Genomic DNA, 21,471 nt, shown 5'->3' on the forward strand with positions numbered 1-21,471 from the left:
TTCCTCCAATTTTTTCTTTTCATTTTCATAGCTAGCAATTTCGGATATCTACTGCAGCAAATTGCTCTGAATGTGAAACCCAAACTTGTCTTGCAATCTAGAACTAGTGGCCTCTTTTTTGTGTCTTCGATGTTTGTTGCATTACGAAGTTCCCGCTTTTTTGTCCAAATTTAATGTCAACCTATGCTGTAATACGAAGGTCTCTCGTGGAATATTTGTGAAATAGTGTAGCCGAAATTGTATCCATCCTGAAATGTCATATTGAAGGCAGGGATGGCTTCGAAAAAGACGAAACAACGACTGATGCCAGCTACGGGACCGTCGGTGTTCGAAGTGTACACCTACGTCGACACGAACAAGAGCATCGACGAGCTGTTTCAAGCAGGACGCGTTAGTGATGGGAAATTGTACGAAAGGAAGCCAAATAGGGTGAGCAGAGCCTGATTTATGTTGTTTTACTCTCGAATTGGTGGAAATATGCTTATTCCAGAAATTCCCCATGGCCTACTATGCCCCAAAGCCACGTCCACGTGGCAGTTCGGCCGGACATTCACCTCAAGGCAGCAGTGACGACGGTATGAGCAACGCAGGACGAAATGTTCTCAGTCCGAGTGGAAGTCAGCAGGTTGGAATATTTGCATAGATCTCGGCCTATCGTGTGAGGTAGTACCATCGCGTCATTTGAAGGAGTACATCTGTAGTCCTAGCGATAGCATTATAAGATATGGAGGACGTTTAGGAACGCGAGTAATTGCGTAATTCCTGGGCAAATAGCAGGATATAAAATAGATAGAAAACAATGTACACAAAAATTTCCTTTTTCTTCGATTTGTTAATGTAGTTCACATATAATTGCCTTAATAATTCGTTCAATCTTTCATTGGAAGAATAATGCTTCATCAATGTACTAGTTCCAATGATTGAGCAAAAAAAAAAATAGAATTTGGACGTCTAAAAAATCTTTCGTCAAGGAAGAACTATGTAAGTAGGCCACGCCCATATATTTGGTGCCCAATGAGAATAGGGATATTCATATCCCTGATCACGTCTGTGGGATGAATATCCAAGAAGTGGCGGAACATCCAGAAAAAAATCATTTGGCTTTTTTGTGATAGTAGGAAGAGAGTGCGTAGCAGTGAGCAACGCATAAGAAGCTTATTGTAGACAGTTCTCTGACCATAGCGTATACTGCATAGATGGATTATGATGTTACACTCGAATTTTTAAAAGTTGTTCCAGTGTTCACAAATTATTCAAGCTTCATTATTTACAAATTACTCATGTAAACACGAAACGTTCTCATGTTTACATGAGTAATTTGTTAGTTTCCGTTAATTTATTACTTGTTCAGCTGTTGTAATTCTCACACTTAGAGAAAGCCTTTTACCTTACAAAGATGCTGTCAGTTTGGCAGTGTATGCGTAATTCTCCTGTTATCACATTCCAAATACACATTTGCTGCTCTTTCAGAGAAAATACATTGAGTGATGAGCTCGATTTTTCTTATCCTCATTGCTTTGGGGCAGCTGTTTATCAGAGAGCATTGCAGGTTTCCACGCCCTTTCATAAAAAGCAGGCAAGTGCACCGGAACTCGACACTCATCATCTCGACATGTACAATAGGTGGGTGTGTTAGTTTTGGGCGGATAAGTCCCTCTGTGTATTTGTTATCGCTTGGAAATATATTTGAAAAAAAAGTGTTTTTATGGTCTGGAGTGCTTTTATCGGGAATATTTCGCGGTCGATAGTGCTAGAAAGCAACGGTGATCTTTTATACAGCGTCACTATTTTGCAAATAGAACATCCGACCTCAACTCGGCTCAGTCAGCGCAGCGATAAAAGGGCAGAATACTGGTACTCTTCACATAGGTTACAGTTTCTTGCTGCAAATCACTTTTGTTGTTCGACTAACACTCACCTTTTGAAGTGATATTAACCAACAATGCGATTTGTTTTACCTAGTAACCCGAATAAATCGTGTTGTTCAACAGAGACGACTGGAAATCTAGTTCGAAATGACGACATGTCAAAAACTTTTAATCAAAAGTAATTTTCAATAGGGCTTGGAGATTCCATCCCTGGGATAACACATACTGGAACTAGAAGTTATGAGTTCTTCGGACAGCTTTTGCTAAAATTGTCGCAAGAACTCGTAGAGTACCTTTCTCGTTGCAAGTCGAATTTTTATTCGATTCTGATAGTATCGTTATTAAGATAGATTAGCTGAAACCAATAAAGCGCGCATGGGAAAGTTTCAGGAAAGGTAGTGAGGATGGCCAGAAGAGAACAAAATAATATTTTTCTTCAAACTCTTTAACGTTAGTTCTCAAAGTTTAACGATATTCCTATACCAAGTTCTTCAAACTCTGATATGGGAATATCGTTGAACTTCTTCTTCGTTTTTTTTTTCCAAAAAGTCTTGAAAGGACCTGATAGAGTCGTAAAATTTCGCATTTTCTATGTATTGTCTTAAATTTGATCACATCCACTCTTAGACCAGTACCCGTTCCTCAAGTGATCACACATCATCATTCCAAATCCGTCTCCGCTATCCCTCCGATGCCAGATCCGGCCTTCACGTCCGTTCAAATTTCTCTGAAATTTTTTAGCAATCACTTGGCATGAAATTGATCAACAATATTCCAGAGTTCCTCAACACAATCGATCCGTTTCGCATGAGGCAAATTACAACGCGTCATTCGGAACTCAGCCATCATTCCAAGAGTAATCTACGCATTTAACCGTATTTTCATTCTAGTAACTCGCCATTTTTAGACCCGCCCCTTCATCACTCTTCGATCCGCGCGGGAAGAGTCATTCACTTGATCCACTGATTGTTGGCATGCATGATCCGGGTTCTCAGGTTCATTTCTGGAATTTTTGAGACCACGGGTATCGGTCGTGTAGAGTTTCAGTTTTGAAAGTGCGTAGTTTTGTTGTAGATGGCAGACAAAATGAGTTCACTTGGTCCATTACCGCCAAATTGGGAAATGAAACTGGACGAGCTGGGAAATCGCTATTTCGTTGATCATAACACACAAACCACTACCTGGTACGATCCACGAATCCGTAAGTGGATGCTGGTCTATTTTTTACATACCGATAATAATAACATTAATTTAAATAGGAATTATCGGGAGTTGAATTTCTCATTTTTGGTAATGAATTTGTTAGCAGTATATAAGGTGTTTTGAACCGTCTACATATACATCACATTTCATTTTCTAATAAATGCCCTATGATTTTGTCTCATTTGAAAAGGACAAATTGAAAACGTTGCATACAGTTCATTGAAAAATGGTGAACGACGAGGTTCATAGTGAACGCTATGATTTCTAAATTGATAATCTAGCGATTTTGTTAGTCATCTCGCTTAAGTACATGTAATGCGTTGTAGAATTTTCTAATTGTGTTCTAATCACTTTCAATTAATGTTCCAATAGAATTATTCATGTTAACTTGGAGCTTGAAGAAAATACATTCGCACATAGATACGATAGTTGGAACCGGTGCTCCGACCCCCTTCACTTTTGGGCGATTTTATACGGGACCCGTTCCGTGAAAGGACACCCGTCACTTTTGGACGGTTTTCGAAGGGATCCTCATCAGTTGAGCTGCACCCCATTAACTAGGCCCCCTTCACCTGAAGAGGGTCCGGCTCCTCCTTATCGCACCTAAGCATTTGCATGACACAAAATTCAAAATCAAGCGCTCTTCAATGAAATTGATTATTTAAATATTACATATGCGTTTTTTAGACTCTGGATAATGATATCTGTTTAGCTGAACATTTGCAAGAAGAGGAAATTCGCCAAAGACATGCATGCCAACAGCAACAACAACAACAGCAATATCATCAACACAATGTGATGCAGGTTCGTAGAGATATTTTCATTTGTTATAGTTGTTGTATTATCAACCACATGAACACATATTTTTCTAATTGAAACTAATTCTAATTTTCCATTTCTATTTGTTTTTGTTTCAGCAACAACCACAACAACCCTATTTCCCTCCTCAACAGCAAATTATGCATCAACCACAACATGCTTTTGCACAGATGCCACCAACTCAGGTGAAACTGAACGCGTGCTGGGTTATTTTGCCTTTCAGTGCTCTCAAACGTTTTGATTGAGGTAGTATTTTGAGGTTAAAGGATTTCATGTTTGAGTTAGGTAAAAGTAAGAAATGCGAACTGTTCCACGACTCGTGATTTTCTCTTGTCGCCTGGGTTCACGCTATGATCGTTTTCAATTTCGATTGCAGTCTATCTTCTGCTGTTTTTACGCTATCCCTAACGTTTTCCTTTGCCGTCTCGAATTTGAAAAAAAAAGAACATCAACTTTGATTTTCTCAAAATTTTCTTTTGATTGTATTAATTTTATTCTTTTTAACTAATAGAAGTTTGATAGAGTTCTATATGGTCTATGTAGATGCTTCACCAACTTTACTTCCATTCGTTGAAATATTCCTTAAAAGTTTTGAAGATTTATTCTCGTCTGAACGAATAATAATATATAAATAAATAATAAATAATATATTAATATATAAATAATAAATAATATATTAATATTGACATGTTCCGTTCGCTTAGCCTCTTTGCAATATACGTACGTCCTTTTCATTATTTTCTCCCTAAATTGTGAGCTGCCTTTAGCTTATCGACAGAGCTGACTACATTTCATCGTATTGAGTCTGTTATAACTTAAGAGTTCCAGATTTCAGCTTTCTAGAGAGTCCAATTGTCTTATGGAGTGTGAAACTCTTTAAAATCAAAGAAATTAAATTATGGAAGCTTTATTTGTAGATCCATGACTATACATAGGCTAGGTGTTTTTTTATGCTTACTCTTATTCGAGTACCGTAGCCATACATATTTCTACGGTCCTAAGGTGTTTGTGGTCATTTGTTGTGGCCTTGTAAGATTTGTCCTTTTCAGGATTTCAACTCTTCAACCTATCAGCGAGTACAAGAGCTGCAAAATGAGCGCTCAGTGATGTTGGAGAAGCAGGAACAGCTACTACGATCGGTGCGTTTACGTCGATGTTGTTGCTGATCAAGATGTTTTTTCTTTGTTTCGTACGTTGAAGTTTACATTAAATCAAAGACATCGATCGCGAAATGAGATGGAACTCATTTGACTTGTCGAGGGTTTTCATCAGGTCAGAGTACACGTTTCGAATTGTTTTTACTCGCGCGTCGTTCAAATATTTGCCAACGTAACGCCTCCCACACATATACTGGTGGCCGGAACACTCCCAGCCTGTGTGTGTATGTGGTGATGGACCAATGTCGCGTAAAATATTAGCAGAAATGTAGGGATGTTCCAGATTTTCTCATTGAAACAAACTGTTACGTGGATGACCTCGTCAGAGTGCAATGTTCTGAAAGGCATTGAGGATCTGTGCGGCACCCTACGGTGCCTTACAGAGGGAAAAGTACAAAATTCCGATTGACTGACGGTTTCTTTACACACGCAAGTAGAATCGCTGAGGGGTGTGTTCAACTTCAAGGTTTCACCAAGTCTTTGATTGTTTGTGGTAAGAATGAACGTCCTCCTCTACTAGTTGAATGTATTTTCAGAACTCGTGACTATAGAGTGGTTATGGCTTTGATTTCGAATGTAATGTGAATTTTCAACTGTAGGTCATTGTGATTATGTGAGAGAAAATAGTAATATTCTGAAACTTTTGCATACGACACAATTAACTTTTACAAATCCCATTTTTAAAGTGTAAACATTGGGCTTATGGAAGAAAGACTAGTGGAAGAGAAAGTGAATGTTGAGATTCTCTGTAGCAGCCACAGTAGAGAAATATTTGTCAGTAATTAAATTTATTAGAAAAACTCGATTAAAGTTAGTTGCAGAATTCAAACGTGTTTCTCTCCCTTGTCAAAATTTTTGCTTGTTTCATGCGACTTTTTCCTTTTCAAAAATATTCGAAATCTTTATCCTGCAGTGCTGTTCTCTACACCTTTTTGAAAAATACTTCTGTCGTTTGTACCTTGTTTACTTTTCAAATGTTATATCACTTTTGTTTGCTTCTTGAAATGAAGAGGAAACTTCACGATAAATATCATTGAAAGTGATTTTCGATGAATGAATTGTGAATTTGGCTGAACTCTTTTTACATACTTAAGAAAACTGAAGATGTTCAGTTTTTACGTAAGCAAAAATAGTGAAATCCTGGAATATCCTCTTGATTTGGTTTTCAAGACTGTCCTTCCTAACAAGCTGAATTTGATGGTATTTAGCCTAGATTATGCTTATGAATGCACTGAGTCACTGAACCTATTTTTCAGTTTATTTCAGAGAATGGAAAGAAAGTTACGTTTGATATTAGATTAAGTTCTTTCTTCTGAATACACACACCAGCTTTTTATTTGCTGCTCTTCTAAATGTTATAGTTTCAGGGACTACTGGACCAGAGCCCACAGCAGTATCACAACGCTATGTCTCCTATGCAGACGACCACTTTGATGGTAAGCGTTAGCACTTACTTCTGAATCTGTGATGACATTGAATTAGATTTTTTCCAAATAATTTTGTTCATTTTTTCATCACATGGCTTAGAAGGTAAAGTGGGAAATAAGTGGAGCTTGTTCTATTAAACAGGGGATTATTGAAAGTAATTCCAACCTTAATAATGTTCCCTCTTCTGTTCTTGTTCTTCTCTTTGATAAAAAATGAAATCAATTTTAAAAAATTGCATATTTTCCTCATCTCAAAATGTTTCATGCGTCGCAACCTGAACAAACACAGTATCCCGCATATCCTCCAATTAACCAGACCGGCCACGCCCACCTCGCCCCACAATTCGCTCACGATGTGAGTGTCGAGTTTATGCAACGCTTTTTAGGTTTACTTGTACAACCTCACGAAATTTTTCATCCTAACCTACAAATGAATTCAGCGAACGATGTCAACAGATAGCGGAGCGGTTCCAGACTCTAACATGGACGTCGACTACACTTCTTCGCTTGGATTCGACCCAGTTGCTATTGCGGTTTGTTTTGAGGGATTTGTAAAGATTTACTACCCTTCATCGCTAGATTTTCACATCACTGAAATTTGGTCCATTTTTAACACATCGTTGGGTTCAGTTAGCAGACTTCGTCCGTTTGCGCCAAATCAGTTACGTATTGAAGGTCATTTTTGGACGCTAAGATTGTATGGACGAACATAAGTAATTCCATTTAAAACATCTAAATATATTTTATTTTGAAGCTGTGAGGTTGTAAATTAATGTTTTTGTTTATTTTATGAAATAGTAACAGTTCAGCAGGAGGTATTTCGCAGCAAAAGGGTTGGTTATTAGAGTACTCTTTGTAAGATATCGCCCGCTCAAACCATAAGGGTTGAAGTTATTTAAACGAACCACACCGAAATCTCAGTAGAAATTTAGGTCAAACTTTCTACAAAGAGCATGGTAGGTGTTGGTACGCTTGCATACAAAACAAGATTCAATGTTTAGATTGACAAATGAGTCAGGTTGTCTAAATCTTCCCTCACTGGTAACGATGTGCGTGCGTAGATTTTTAAGAACTCACCAAAACTTGAAAACGAAGCCTGTTTAGACATTTCTATACAGTTTTATACAGATATGAAACCGTCGCAAAGAATCGATCGCTCACGAATGGCGAGACTCAATTTCTTCTCCAGTTATTTTTCTTCATCTTCATCAGGAAGAAAGCTAGAGAGTCCATATCAGCCTGTGTTTTTCTCAACTTCAGAATGAAATGAGGATTACACATCGCAATCTATGTGATTCTATATTTTCTTTGGGAGCTCATTCTTTCAGTAGGTTTTTGTCGTGCCGAACAAGTAAAAAAAAATTACGAAGACTTTTGCACTTGTGCTACTATCGTTTACTTGAGTTTTGTTTTTTCCTTACGATTTAAAATCTTTAGTATTTATTTATTACATTACAATGAGTGGCGGGTAGAATGCTAAATGCTATCTGCATCGCGCTACGTAGAATGCCATCTAATAAAATAGTGAAGAAGACGTTAATTAGCGAAGCAGCAGAAATGAATAGGAAGGTATTTCAGTTCTTTACAAAGAAATTTGAAAGAAAAAAATACTTCGAAAGCTCTGTGCAATAGAACCAAAGTGAACGTATCTATATACGCCGGATGTGAGGAAGCCCCCTCCTCTACGAAATTCCCATTAATCTTGAGGAAATCGAAAGTTGTCAATACACGAAATCTCACATTTCAGGACATAAATCCACATGAATTCGACAAATATCTTCAACTTTCCTCACATCGAGGCTCGGCGACCGTCGGTAGATATCAATGACCGAATCACTGACTATGAAATATAGTACCTACTGTAACTGTTCGTCGTGCTCCTCTACCCAACATTATGTGCGCATGTACCATTTGCCTCAATTGCAATGAGGTAAATCGATCAATTTCTGGACAACTCGTCCTCACCGTCGAACAAACTGCTGCATTACATGCAAGCAATGAGATGTTTATCGATTATTGTTTCGAGTAGTAAATTCGTCGACATTGTACGAATTGATAGTGAAAATGTACGTGTTTGAAATCAATTGCTATGTCTAACATAGGTTCATAGAGTTCTAGATGTTATCCACAACAAATCGAGTGTGATGTTCGCCTGACTGGTGTGTGAGGTTAGGCCGATGCTTCTGAGTAGTACGGTCCATATTGATATATTGCATTTTTATTTATTGTCCTTATCCGTTCTCTATTGATTTAATCATTTGTGATCAATGTTTAATCTTATGAACGAATTCAATACGACATATTGGCCAAATTTCTCGCATTGTCTGTCATTTATTTCTTCTTTTTTTTCGGAAACATGTCATATTCATACATAGATTTCTAACAAGAATGTGAGTTTTAGCGATACGAGCTTTTCATAGTCATTTTTGTCCAATGGAATTATCACCTCTACTCACGATTATCATATTGATTTTATTGACTTTCCGTCTCTTATTTTTCAATGTGTTGGATAGATTTTTCTTCTTCGTGGTGTTTCGTTGTTGTTTGTATATAAAAGTGCGCTTGTACAAGTATTTACAAAAACTATAGTACATGGAGCGTACGCTTTTCAGAGAGTAATGAACATTATTTTTCTTCTTCAACAACAAGTGTAGTTATGGTTTTGTTTCAGTCGACGAAGTACATGGTAAAAGCAACTTAAATCGTATAGTATCTATATAGTATTTGGATAGTATACGTAGAATCCCTCAGTTACATCTAGAATAACGAAATGTGTTAGTGCCACTTTTTTTAGTTTAATCACTTTTTAGCTTCATTGACAGTAGGGTAGAACATTTTTCCCATTAGAAATCCTAGCATAAGCTCCAGGTAATCGGATAGAACATTTTAAGCGGCGAGCTACGTATTTGAAAACATTTGCCGTAAAAGTTTTAAAAACATGTAGCCTCGGGGAATATTCGACTATCCAGCATTCGTTGGTTCTTCTTGATTTGGTAAAGAGTCAAAACAAACGTGTCTTAGTATATTTTGCCTCTTGTCACGTTTACTTAACCTCCAGAAATTTCAAGAAATTGTTCGGAGAATCCACATTATTGATTCTTCTTTTTGATGTATCTGGGCGCTGAACCAATTGCTGAAGGTTGTGGAAGTGTTTTGCTCATTTTATTTAATTTTTTTTATTTGTTGTTTTCTCATCACTCCCAACTCATTTATTTTTATTCAAATAATTTAATATAAATACTTTCCTATTTTCTGATAATAACAATGTATGAATTAGTCTTCTAGGTACGTAGTAACTGTTGTTAAGGTTGTACCAGTATCTCTACACTTCAGAATTTCCCCTTTCACGTTTTTTGCACTTCTCTGGATTAATACTATTGAGCAGCATCTTTTATTATGGTCCAATAAAATATGATAGGCAAATAAAAGCTGTCAAATAAAGTATAAATGTGTGACAACTACTCTTATCAAGATACCTCGTCTCCTTCCAGTGCATCAATCACAATACGTTGATGACTTAGAATTAAAGTGAACTACGTAAGCATACGTAGTGCTTTTAACGAAAGCTGAGTCCCGTGAAATAACATGTCTTTGCTATTTGTGCGACTATGGAGGAGACTGACATGCCATTCCGTCAATCGTGGTTGTTCCATCAGGAAGATACCAAAAAGTATTTGGAGGAGCAAAACATTGCGCGTAATTTTCCGCTGAATCATAATTTTTATGACAATACAAAAGACTGCTATATTAATCGAAGAATCGCTTACCTGGATAAGGTTGAGGTGCTGGAGGAGCATATACGTAGTAGTATGGACTTGTTCCGGGTGGACATGTCCAGGTCAACCTAAAAGGGATCTTATGAAATATATTCAGTTGTCCAACAATTATTACACCAATTCGTTCCTGTAGGTCGACGAAAGATCAGCTAGGTCTCATAGGAATTGGTTTCGAACTGAGACAACTCTTATGAATTATTATTCCTTCTTAGGGAAAAACTACTGGTTTTTTTTTTGTTTTTTTTTTTGAAAAATGCATACCTCTGAGTACTGAACATGTCATGACTCTTTTTCCTCATAAGACGTTACTTGAAATCAAGTGAGGCAAGGATTGTAGGACGAAATCTTATGAGAGCAAATCACACACCTACACTCCGTTCCTGTGCTTCTCACCACTGCTGCCGCTTCTGCCGCCGTAGCACAAACTGCGGGCATTTTCATGTTGCAGTCATCCTTATAGGTAGAAGGGCACCATGAGTTACAGTCTACAACGTATATGTAATCTCTCGTTTTTGAAGGACTAGTCTTATTTTATAGAACGGCCTTTTGCAGGTTTGCGCTATGTTAGTTATGTTTATGTGTTTCAATATGTTGGAAAAAGCAGACGAATTGAAAATGAAAGAGATTGTGAATACAAGTGCGAGGGTTTTTGAGGTTAGGTTTTCGTTACAGGTGTGAGAGTGCGCATTTTCCTGAACAGGTTTAAATTTATCTCTTCACTATGTGAAAACTTACCTGCATCGGTAACTCCTGTCTCAGGCGCATCTGAAAATAAATGAATGTGTAATATTGTTCTACTGTATCAGTTTACAAATAGAATGAACTGAAATTTTGATCTATTAATCGAATCTTTGTGAACTCGATAGAAATCGACAGAACAAGTCGCGGTTATTTTTTCTCACCATGTCTTGCATAAGAAACTTAAGTCGACTATTGATTTCTCTTAATGATCATTCATGGAAAGGATACGTTACTAAATTTTCGCTAAAATTGTTTTTCTATATTATTTTTCAAAAGGATTTTGGACGCTGAAAGAGCAGAAAAAAAGCAAAAAAAAAGAACTAGCTTGTAGTTGTTGTAGTCGTGGTTGTTGTTAAAGGTACGACGACAGTAGGGGCGGTAGCATCAGCTGCCGGCGACACGACTGTCACAGTGCCGGTTGGAGTCACTACAGATGGTGTTTCACTTCCTGATATCACAATTGGTGTTCCTGAATACGTTCATTATGAAGTTTAAAGTGGATAAGTTGGGAAATCACGAATTCCAGAAATTGCAACTCTAATAGCTTTAGTTCTTAATCCTCGGTTAATAGTTGACAAGTATACGGTATAGTGTAGCACATTGTAATATGGTGTGCAATGTTCGATATCGTAACTCCACCTCGATTTCACTTTGTTGCTCTACCTGTTCCTGTTCCTGTTCCTGTTGCCGTTCCTGTTGCTGTCCCTGTTGCTGTTCCCGTTGCTGTCCCTGTTCCTGTACCTGTTCCTGTTCCCGTACCTGTTCCTGTACCTGTTCCTGTACCTGTTCCAACTAATGTTGCTGTCTCCAACGTTGCTGCGCCTGCGACATTTACATTGGTTGTTGTCTCGTAAACATTGAGAAAAATCGTTGATGTTGTTCCCCCACTGTCGATGACTGCTAGATAACCGCCCGGAGGCAATATATATGAGCCAGAGCTGACTGGAGACAGTATATTGCCGTCATAAAATGCAGCTGTAGTTGTCGTTGTTGATGTGGTACCTGCTGAAATTTGAAACTGATGAAAAACGAGATAGTATATTCGAGAAAAAAAAGCTTCATGGATTGCGTTCAATTAACTTTTCTGAATGTTTTATTAAATAACATGGGTTTACAAGAATTAGAAGCAGTTTTCATGTTCGGGTAGTTTATTTGACTAAATGTGAGAGGAGATTTTCAGAATCCCCCGCAGATGATTCTCAGACTCTTCTACATTACGCATCTGTTGGTTGTTCGCTTTTCATATCCGAATGTGCAAATGGAGTACACCATCCACAAAATAACGGATATCCTACATAAAAAACAAACGGCGACCCATTATTGCTCGAAAACGATATACTAACATCAAATACAGGGTAAACATAGCGGATGACATGAAATAATTCTTTTCACCATAAACATTTGTCGCAAACATCCACTGCACCAGATTTTTTACACATTTATTATTTTTTACACATTTATTGAAGAAAACTTCTTGAGCTTTTCATAAAATTCCAAAAGCATGTGTAGTGAGATGAAATGTGATGAGATTTTCCAAATACATTTGTGAAATATCACCATTTTGCAACATTCTCTTGCTATTATATAGGAAAAGAGTGAAAAACTACATTATTACTCTTCAACTCGACACTTTCCGCAAGAGATGCTTTGAATTGAAAAAAATCCAAAAATGTCTTGAAATAGTGAAGCATTGTAGACTCTAGATCATGTTTTACGGAGAGGACATTTTCGAATATATGCTTTTATTGCGTTTTTCCATCTAGAGTTAAATCCTAATTCAAGAAAAAAAATCAACATCTAAATAAGAGAAGGACTGTGAAAATCTCAAACAACAAACCTTCACATTCTCATCTTCTCACAAAGATCTACATCAATTATTTGATCACGACCACGGTTTCTAATTTTTGCATGTATATTTATGCAGGGGTTATTTTTGAATAGATATCTGATCAATATTAAATATCCAACCTGAATCCTCTGGTGAAACAGTAGCAATACAAGAATGAACGTAGAAATCCTTCGATATCAACATAGCAATAGTAAGAGCAGCATAATCAAGTGAACTCATCGACAGTACAAACTCTGGAAAAACTAAGGAGGACGTGTATGACCTATTTACTACATCATGCCTCTATATTATTGGAAATAATTGCATCTACTTTACGTCATAGATAAAATCGTAGGAAATGGGTCACTTGTGTCACAATTCCTTACTTTCACAACGATTGACATTCACATCTTAATGAGTGAAAAATCCAGAAAGTTTCCTTTTACTCGAATTGCTGAAAAGAGTGTTTTGAGTGAAATCAATGGATCTGAAGATTTAAAGCGTTTGTTTTGCTAGAAAAAAAAATGAGTTAAAAAGGATTAACAGAGGGTGGATTCTTCGAATACTCAGGGTTTTAAGATCTGACAACCGCCAAGAAGATTCCTGGTCGCATATACAAGTCCTTATTTGTCGAAATTGCCTCACATATGGAGGGTTTAAGTTACAGTTACGTCCGCAAATTCCTTTAATTAAATTCAAGTACTAACACATATTAAACTCTATGCTTTAGAGAGGAAAAATATGTATGTAAGTTTTATTTTTTCCCTTCATCACGTCGAAACTACCCATGCAAAGTTTCGTAGATTATTCTTCGCCTAAGCAAACCGTTATTGGCTCTGCTTTAACCAATCCTTAACTAAAATTAATATTTTGAAATTTTTCTAAATTTTATTGGATTGAATTTTTTTATTTAATTTTTCTTTTTATTGGATATCCTTGAACAGATATCTATCAAAAGAAATCTCAAACGTTTCTTGCTCAACACGTAGTTATCGATCTTAAAAGAATTGAATTTCTTTTTGACCTACCCAGTTTCCTTTTAACATTTGTTTTCTTTCTTTCTTTAGCTTCATAGGTTATATCAACAAGTTCTATCAATAGGAATAAAAGTATTCAGCTGTTCCTATTCGCTGGGAAGAATATTACAAAAAGAAAAGTCACTCATTTGATTTCTAAGAATGCTTGGTGGGATTGATCGGAGTTGGTCAAATTCTTATTAATCCCTATCCAGTTTCCTCACTCTGCTCGCCCTTGTCACCCTGCGCCTACCAGGTATATTTCATCTTTCCATTGCTTATTTCCTTATTTTCTGCATTTCATCTTTTGCAAGCTTCCTATCAATTTATACGGCTACTCCACATATGACTACATTTCTGTACATGGTTTTCACAGCTTTCGATGTAAGTCAAGAACAAATGCCAAACCATCACCGCCACATTTCTTGATTTACTACTGCTACCGATCCACTTTCCAAATGAATAACACATAATAATTCTTTTTCAGTTTCGGAAGTGTTACAAAAGACTCGACTGCATTGATCCACGTATGTTCTACAGTTGCACTTCTCACTATCCGGACGCGAGCTGCTGTTGAGGTTAGAGTTGGCTACCATGTTTTTACAACAATTAACTTGAATTCCAATTTGAATTCTCTTCAGAAATTCTCAAGAAAGTTCTGAATACAAACTATTTTTTTCATGTGACATTTCAACGGTTCCGAACAAGTTAAACTACTCAGTTCCAATCATTCTTTTCATGTAAAGTTCTGCGAAGTCGTAGTTTGATAATTTGTCTTTCCATATATACAATATATATATATATATATATATATATATATAGACGAGTCTGGTACCAATTTATTGAACCCAGAGGGAAGAGTTTTGGTTGGTATGTATTAGGGCGGATTCGGAGCATCGATATCGATCAATCGTACCTCTACCACTGCGCCACACCCGCCCCATATATATATATATATATATATATATATATAATACTAATGTATAATAACAAATATATATTTTATATGTTTGGGTTGATTAGTGACCTGGCATGTACATGAACAAACTTTTTAAAATTTAACTACCACCGATGAAATCGCCTTTTTGCAATGTATATTATGTTCGATTTCTTTCTGTCTTAACTTCGTGGAATCACGTTTTATAGTGGCTAATTCTGATCACGGAGCCAAGATTGGCATTTACTTCGAGGTGATTAAGACCCGACAAAGACGCAGGCATTCAAGTCCATGATGTTATGAAGTTTGCGGACCACTGCCGTAGAGCTGCGCAGGTGTAGTAAACAGTGATCATGCGCTTCAAAATCAAAACGTACAAGTCTATTCTCTTGGCAGCTTTATACGCTACGGTCCACTGCGCCGCTTAGTGCGCAGCCGCTTAGGCAACTGCCCGTGCTTCGTGTCGTTTTAACCCACAGCGAAGGTACATATTTGGAGGGACCTCAAAGCTGAGTAACTCGATACTAACTCATAAGAACTCAGAAATCTAACTACGAGTGAGCCACTCTGGACTCTCTACAGTCTCGACGGAACAAGCTGCGGGGCGTTTCCCTGATTCACTTATCGTCAACGTGTTGCAAAGGAAGATAAGCTTGTCATGGCATGGCTGCTCAGTGCGGGATAAATGTGATTGGCTCTCGCCCTCACTACCCCGTACACTGATCCGTATCGTCTCAAAGTCGGAGGTGCTAGACAGATAAACGGTAGTCTAGTTTCGGACAGTGCAGGGTTGATTGGTTTTTTATTTGGACTATTCGACACTTATAAGAGAGGTTTTCTTATGTTATTCCCTTACAACGGTATCTTCAGAAGACAATCGACACCTCCTTTTTGAAACTCCGTAGCATAATTTCTATCGATCTGCTATAATATAAAGTAGGTGGATCGAAGTGTGGTAAGATAAATAAGTAAGTAGTCTACCTAATTTGCGGAGAGGAAATGTAGGTAGGGGACGTTGGCTTAGTTCTGCACCCATCTATCGTCCATTTCATTGATTCTCACGGAATCTTGTCACTCCTTTGTGCCTTTCTTCGCATCCAACCATTAAAACAAACATGCAAACGCATACTACTCATCAACTTCAGCACCTGATGAACCTGAAATGGATGCATTTAATTAGGATTTAGCTGTTGGTTAGCAATGAAGATCCCTTCTATTAGCTCATTATTGTAGGCTTAAACCCCAAATTAGGAAAAGGTACACAAGAGGATCACATGATTAGAAGGTTTGGCAAGAGGACCAGATCGAAAACAACGATAATCTTGTCGTGCTGATGTCTGTGATACATACTCTAAAATCTAATATAACGCTTTTTTCATGAAGAAATATCACCGCCGGTACTCATGGGAATCACACCACAGTGCGTTTCTTCCGGAGATCGCCCACACACTAACAACTCGAAACTGGCTCTCTTAATACTGCTTGATATGTCGGTAGTGCCACCATTCCATAGCATTTTGATCACCGTCCTTTGAAGTAAAACTGCTTGATGGTTGTCATCTGACCTTAGTCGCCTATAAGAAAACAACAAATGCAAAAGTAGCAACAAATGCAATACTGTCACCATTGGTTGAGCGAGATGTGGATAATGTACAACGAGGACAGTTGCTAGCAGTGTACGACTATAACTCTCAACTAAAACTCCACAAACCAACCGGAAATTATATACGACAAAATGACGCTGTGTCACGACGTTTGATAATGAGATCAAGATTTTTTAGATAAAAAGTGACGATTGTGCTGATAGAAGATTCTTTCCAAACTGTTTTTGCGCTGACGACACTTTCTCTTTAAGAAGTATCAATGAAGAGGAGAAGATGCTGAAATCAAAAGAAACAAGAAAGAGATTAAAAGTGCGGATGAACCGAAAGGAGACGCAGGAACTGAGTAAAAGAATGGGAACAAGAGAGGCAACCTTCACGCCTGCTAAAAGAAGCTGCGTACGAACTGAGACTGAAGCAAGACCACCCTACTCAGCTGTTAGAGTCGGCACTTCTTCTCGCACTCAGTTATTAGGGGTACCCATGAGTAATCAATTATTATTTGCTTGGAATATATGCTTCGGTCTAGTTCAGAGCGTAAAAGCATAAAGATGTGTTTTATATGGGAATATTACAACTAGTGGCTTTTGTGAATTTCAGAACGGTCTAATGAAAACGTTTGAATTTTATGAAAAATTCAAACGTTTTCATTAGATCGTTCTGAAATGGCGGACAATCAACCAAGTGAAGAACATCTAAGTCATTACATGCTGTTTCATTATCGATCGGGTGTTAATGCAACAGTTACAACAAAGAAAATTTGTGATGTTTGTGGAGACGTATTGAGAGTCAATAAGTGCCAACGTTGTTTTAGAAAGTTTTCCAGCGGTGATTTTGACTATTCTAATGGCGATCGTAGTCGACGCCCTATTGTGCTTGATAATGACACTTTAACATCTGTGGTGGAAACTGATCCCAAATAGAGTATTCAGGAAATAACAAACACTCTTCGGGCTACTTGGTCTACCGTCCAAAGACATCTTCAAGAAATTTGAAAGGTTTGCAAGCAGAGTATATGGGTTTCCCATCTATTCCATGCCGGGGCGCACGCTGCAAAACTGACACTGGAGAAAAGAAGACAGCTAAACTGGGAGGTTTTAGCACGTCCCCCATACTCTCCAGGCATCCACCATCTGATTTTCATCCACCATCTGATTTTCACATCCATCATCCACCATTTGATTTTCACTTATTGCGATCGATCGATGGAACATTCCCTAGGGGATAAAAACTTCGAAATATCGATGAAGTACGAGCTCATCTTGAATCATATTTTTCTTCAAAGGAAACGAAATTTTATGAATATGGGATTGAAACTGTACCAGCAAGATGTCTTAATAATTACGGTAATTTTTGGGTACTCCTAGTATGTGGTGAAGAAATAGACCAACACTAATGCCAGGCCCGGGTTACCTCAACAGAGTACCCGGAAGATGTTTTCATTTCCTAAGAAAAATATTTTTTTTTCTAAATCGTTTCCTAAAATCCAATCGGCGAAACAACGCCAGTCACCTTCGCAGTTCGCAACTAAGATCAATGTCCCGTTTCCTGAACACAGAACACTGCGCAGTGATCTGGCCTTTATGTTCTAGTATTCTGAGTTGTGTTTATTAGTAAGAAAAATAAGAAAAAAAAGTAAATTGTAACCGTAGTCAAATCAAGGTAAGTTGGAGGTTAAGGTTTGCATATTATTTTTGAACTGCCAGTTCTCTGGAGCATTGGAGTCTTCTCTTAAATGGTTGAAGGTTCGAAGCCGTGTTCTCTCACCAATGAATGCCATTTGATGTAGTATTTCAGTATTAGGGTGTGCATTTTAGTAGTAGGCGTTTATTATTTAGAAGATAGTGTTTTAGTAGCATTTTTCGAGTCGTCTGAGGATGTTATGCCTCACTATAGTCCCTTTCCTTCAAATAAAACCACAATAAATAATCGCAGATTCAGATCAAGAGGATATAGCGGGTAATCCAAGCTATTTCCATGACGGTCGGAGGATTTGAATACGATGACATTTTCACCAAAAATTTCATTCATTTGGTTGAATCAAAGCAGAAGGATGTCCTGCAATTCTTCGAATGGCTGGTACTAAAATCCCTCAGACGTTCCACTCAGATGCCAACACTAGTCGCTGCCAGCGACCGTTAAACCTGTGTGGTATTAAAACCAGACACACTTCATATACGAAGCCAAATTCAGCTCAGCCATTGAGAAGAATCTACAAAAACTTCAGGTTGGATTCCAAATTTTTCCAAAGCAGAAAGTCTTGGAAGTCTTGCAGTACGTAAACGATATGAGTTGATGTATTCGCTGCAGAACCAGCAGATAGTTCAATTGGATACGGCTGGAATCTTAAGCTACTCATCAACATCAGTTGCGAAACCTTTGAACATCTGATATGAAAGATGCGAGGCAGAGAAATGAATATAAATGGCGCTGGAAGCTTTGCGATTACTTGAGAAGGCCCATCTAACTATGTTAGTGTAACACACGGCAGTTCCTTCACTTCACTAAAGATCGAAAGCGAGCATTTGTGATTGTAGGGTTTTTTTTTCTGGAAACATACTATTTAGTTTGATACATAATTTGATATTTCAAAATACGAACACATTCGCCTTATTTTTCTTCTGTTTGAGATAAAAATATTCATGAAGTAATGTTTTCCTGCCCACATAAGTATCAGTGTATCTTAGAAATGCGAGATAAAGATACTATTATTGATTTTGATAATTATCAAAGCGTAAGAACTTTAACATGAGTTCGAGGTATAACACATTAACTCCCAAATTTTTAAACTGTGACTCGGCATTTGTACTCGAAGATAGAGGAGAACCTATATTAATGGCTAGTAAAAATTGCTTTAGCCATCACTCTAAGGTGGGTGCAGGGCAGTTGCCAAGAAGGAAAAAGTGGCTGCACAGTCGATGGTCCGAAAACGCCTTAGGTCAACCAAGCTTTTCATCTTCCAGAGTCAATAAAGTGGTATCAAATTTGTATGAGAAGGACAAAAACACCGGCGTGATACATGGGCTGCAAGTCGTTGTGTGTAAGAAATTGGAATGTTTCTATAATGAATTCAGTCACATCGGTGCATCCTAGTAGGACTGATACGCCAGCCAGTTTAATCCTCTAGTCGTCATAACTGTAACATTTCGTGGATAAAATTTCGTAAATAGGCTATACACTAACACACAACCCACAATAGGGAGTCCAAATAGAAATTGTTCAGTCTATTTTACGAAACAACATTATTGGGACTTTTCTCCAGCCAAGTTTCCTAAACTCATATGGATGATGAAGACTGTTAATGTTATGTGTTAGCTATCCTGATGCTCTTTCCAATTAGCCAACATATACTACAACTTTTAATAAGCTTCATGCAAATAGAATATCCCATAAACAACAAGACACGAAAGCTAAGACAGTAAAGTTTTTTGGGAACTGTCAGACAGCGATAGAAGCTGAAATGTAAAGAACACTATTGTCATGACAATTGATGGAAAGATATTGTAATTCTTGGACACAATGGATATTGTAATTCTTGATAAACATCACGGTGATTGACATGCTAAACCAGTGATCATAGTGATACCATCGGGAAGATACCACCCATTGTTTGGAGGAGGAAAACACCGGGCGTATCCACCAGCTAAACTGTGTATTTATGCGTTTATGCTTAAAAAAATTCATTTTCCGTAGAAAAACCGACCAGGATATCCAGTTGGTGATGGATTAATGGTTGTGTAATAATATGGCATAGTTCCTGCCGGGCACGTCCATGTTTCCCTGAATGACATGGGAGAATTTTCGATGAACTTAATGCAAATGAACTTATCTCGTTGGTTACAGCTAAAAGAAAAAAGTTGCAGGTGTGAAGTACTCTAATTGAATAAATTTTCTGTTGGGTACCGAGAAAGTGATTAGAGTCCGAAGCTTAACGCGAACCATATTGTTTGGCGAAAAAATTAGTAATGAGACCGAGCCACGTTTCATCGTATTCTCTTCAGGGTATGATAAGATTCAAGGTGTTTTGGCAAAATCTCGAATATTGAACTCCCAGATTGCTCGAATGCTAATGCATTATTTTTAGGCAATTTTCGTGATCACTCTGAGAACGAAACGAACGGATAATTTTTCTCTTTTTGAAAGTAAATGGCAGATGCCAATTGCGATTAGGATTAGGCAATAGGACTTATCGTCTAATTGTTTACGAATCTTCTAAGTTCAAATTTCTTTCATTTTTGTTCCAAATTTGTATGAAACTACCAGTTAGTCTTTCCTGAAGCAGAGCTAGATCGAAATCTATGTATAAAGTTGTCGCGGAACCTTTACAGGTGAATTTAAAAAGTAGTCGAAATGTTTGCCATTCCCAGACATTGTTCCCTCAGATTTGAACAGCAAACTTCACATTCTACAGCTGATCAGTAGAGTTTGCCGAAGAAATTGTTAAGGCTATGAATTTTTTTAATAGTATAAGTTAAATTTGGTTAATGTTTCTCGAGTTTCATAGAGGCAACCAATGGAAGGAGTAGTTAATTGCAAAAGAACACGAACCGACATTCCGTACCCGATGGTGCTACCATGGCTGCCGCTTGAGCACTGGTGGCACATATTGTTACCGGGTTACCATTACAGTTATCGCTGTACACCGACGGGCACCAGGCGTTGCAATCTATAATAGGAAATACATTCGTGACTGAAATGGCATCAGAGATATTGTATGAGCAATGAGCTGGCGTAACTCTTTAAGCGATGATTTAGATTCTGGTTTCCTCTACAATCCTTTAACAGTGATTAAGTTATCCTTTAACGGTGACTAATTTTGTACAAAAATTCTGTGCGTAAAACGAAAACAGCACTCACTGTCGGCTGTAACAGGTGCTCCGGGCATATCTGAAAATTTCAACTTTATACAAGATAGGCATAGATAAGATATTTTACGGAAGAGGTGAATTTTAATAGGATTGTGTGTCTACATCACTGACTCTGTACAAAAAGTCTGCTAAAGCATCACTCCACGAATCTGAGGTGGCACAGATTTCAGGTGGAGTATTCGTATACGGGATAGTAGATTATGGGGAGGAGAGTGATTCCGTCCATTTCT

General features: G+C 37.7%; 5 protein-coding genes across 9 annotated transcripts; 2 read left to right on the forward strand and 3 right to left on the reverse strand.

The window, feature by feature from the left end:
• Window positions 1-273: 273 nt before the first annotated feature.
• RB195_021551 (uncharacterized protein) lies at window positions 274-8,302 on the forward strand (the record flags this gene model as incomplete). 2 transcript variants are annotated; one of them, XM_064208354.1, is made up of 14 exons in its annotated part: window positions 274-429; window positions 491-625; window positions 1,550-1,623; window positions 2,496-2,579; window positions 2,647-2,724; window positions 2,776-2,863; window positions 2,943-3,069; window positions 3,784-3,875; window positions 3,989-4,075; window positions 4,940-5,029; window positions 6,415-6,483; window positions 6,764-6,829; window positions 6,915-7,007; window positions 8,222-8,302. In XM_064208354.1, the coding sequence occupies 14 exons, from the start codon at window positions 274-276 to the stop codon at window positions 8,300-8,302; spliced, it is 1,320 nt and encodes a 439-aa protein (XP_064064234.1). The 2 variants fall into 2 exon arrangements, with proteins under 2 accessions (XP_064064234.1, XP_064064235.1); XM_064208353.1 differs by lacking the exons at window positions 2,496-2,579; window positions 2,647-2,724; window positions 6,764-6,829.
• Window positions 8,303-10,080: 1,778 nt separating this feature from the next.
• On the reverse strand, window positions 10,081-10,691 carry RB195_021552 (uncharacterized protein; the record flags this gene model as incomplete). 2 transcript variants are annotated; one of them, XM_064208355.1, is made up of 3 exons in its annotated part: window positions 10,081-10,181; window positions 10,242-10,318; window positions 10,618-10,691. In XM_064208355.1, the coding sequence occupies 3 exons, from the start codon at window positions 10,689-10,691 to the stop codon at window positions 10,081-10,083; spliced, it is 252 nt and encodes an 83-aa protein (XP_064064236.1). The 2 variants fall into 2 exon arrangements, with proteins under 2 accessions (XP_064064236.1, XP_064064237.1); XM_064208356.1 differs by having other exon boundaries at window positions 10,618-10,685.
• A 917-nt stretch (window positions 10,692-11,608) lies between these two features.
• RB195_021553 (uncharacterized protein) lies at window positions 11,609-16,248 on the forward strand (the record flags this gene model as incomplete). Of its 2 annotated transcripts, XM_064208358.1 has the most annotated exons (4): window positions 11,609-11,830; window positions 14,051-14,091; window positions 14,323-14,413; window positions 16,156-16,248. In XM_064208358.1, 4 exons carry the CDS (start codon window positions 11,609-11,611, stop codon window positions 16,246-16,248), a joined length of 447 nt encoding a protein of 148 aa, XP_064064238.1. The 2 variants fall into 2 exon arrangements, with proteins under 2 accessions (XP_064064238.1, XP_064064239.1); XM_064208357.1 differs by lacking the exons at window positions 14,051-14,091; window positions 14,323-14,413; window positions 16,156-16,248 and having other exon boundaries at window positions 11,609-11,845.
• On the reverse strand, window positions 16,148-17,587 carry RB195_021554 (uncharacterized protein; the record flags this gene model as incomplete). Its single annotated transcript, XM_064208359.1, has 3 exons — window positions 16,148-16,346; window positions 17,341-17,423; window positions 17,489-17,587. 3 exons carry the CDS (start codon window positions 17,585-17,587, stop codon window positions 16,148-16,150), a joined length of 381 nt encoding a protein of 126 aa, XP_064064240.1.
• Window positions 17,588-19,918: 2,331 nt separating this feature from the next.
• Window positions 19,919-21,258, reverse strand: RB195_021555 (uncharacterized protein; the record flags this gene model as incomplete). 2 transcript variants are annotated; one of them, XM_064208361.1, is made up of 4 exons in its annotated part: window positions 19,919-20,016; window positions 20,077-20,153; window positions 20,922-21,039; window positions 21,231-21,258. In XM_064208361.1, the coding sequence occupies 4 exons, from the start codon at window positions 21,256-21,258 to the stop codon at window positions 19,919-19,921; spliced, it is 321 nt and encodes a 106-aa protein (XP_064064241.1). The 2 variants fall into 2 exon arrangements, with proteins under 2 accessions (XP_064064241.1, XP_064064242.1); XM_064208360.1 differs by having other exon boundaries at window positions 19,948-20,016; window positions 20,935-21,039.
• Window positions 21,259-21,471: the final 213 nt, after the last annotated feature.

Source organism: Necator americanus, chromosome X (assembly GCF_031761385.1).
Source record: "Necator americanus strain Aroian chromosome X, whole genome shotgun sequence".
NCBI lineage: Eukaryota > Metazoa > Nematoda > Chromadorea > Rhabditida > Ancylostomatidae > Necator > Necator americanus.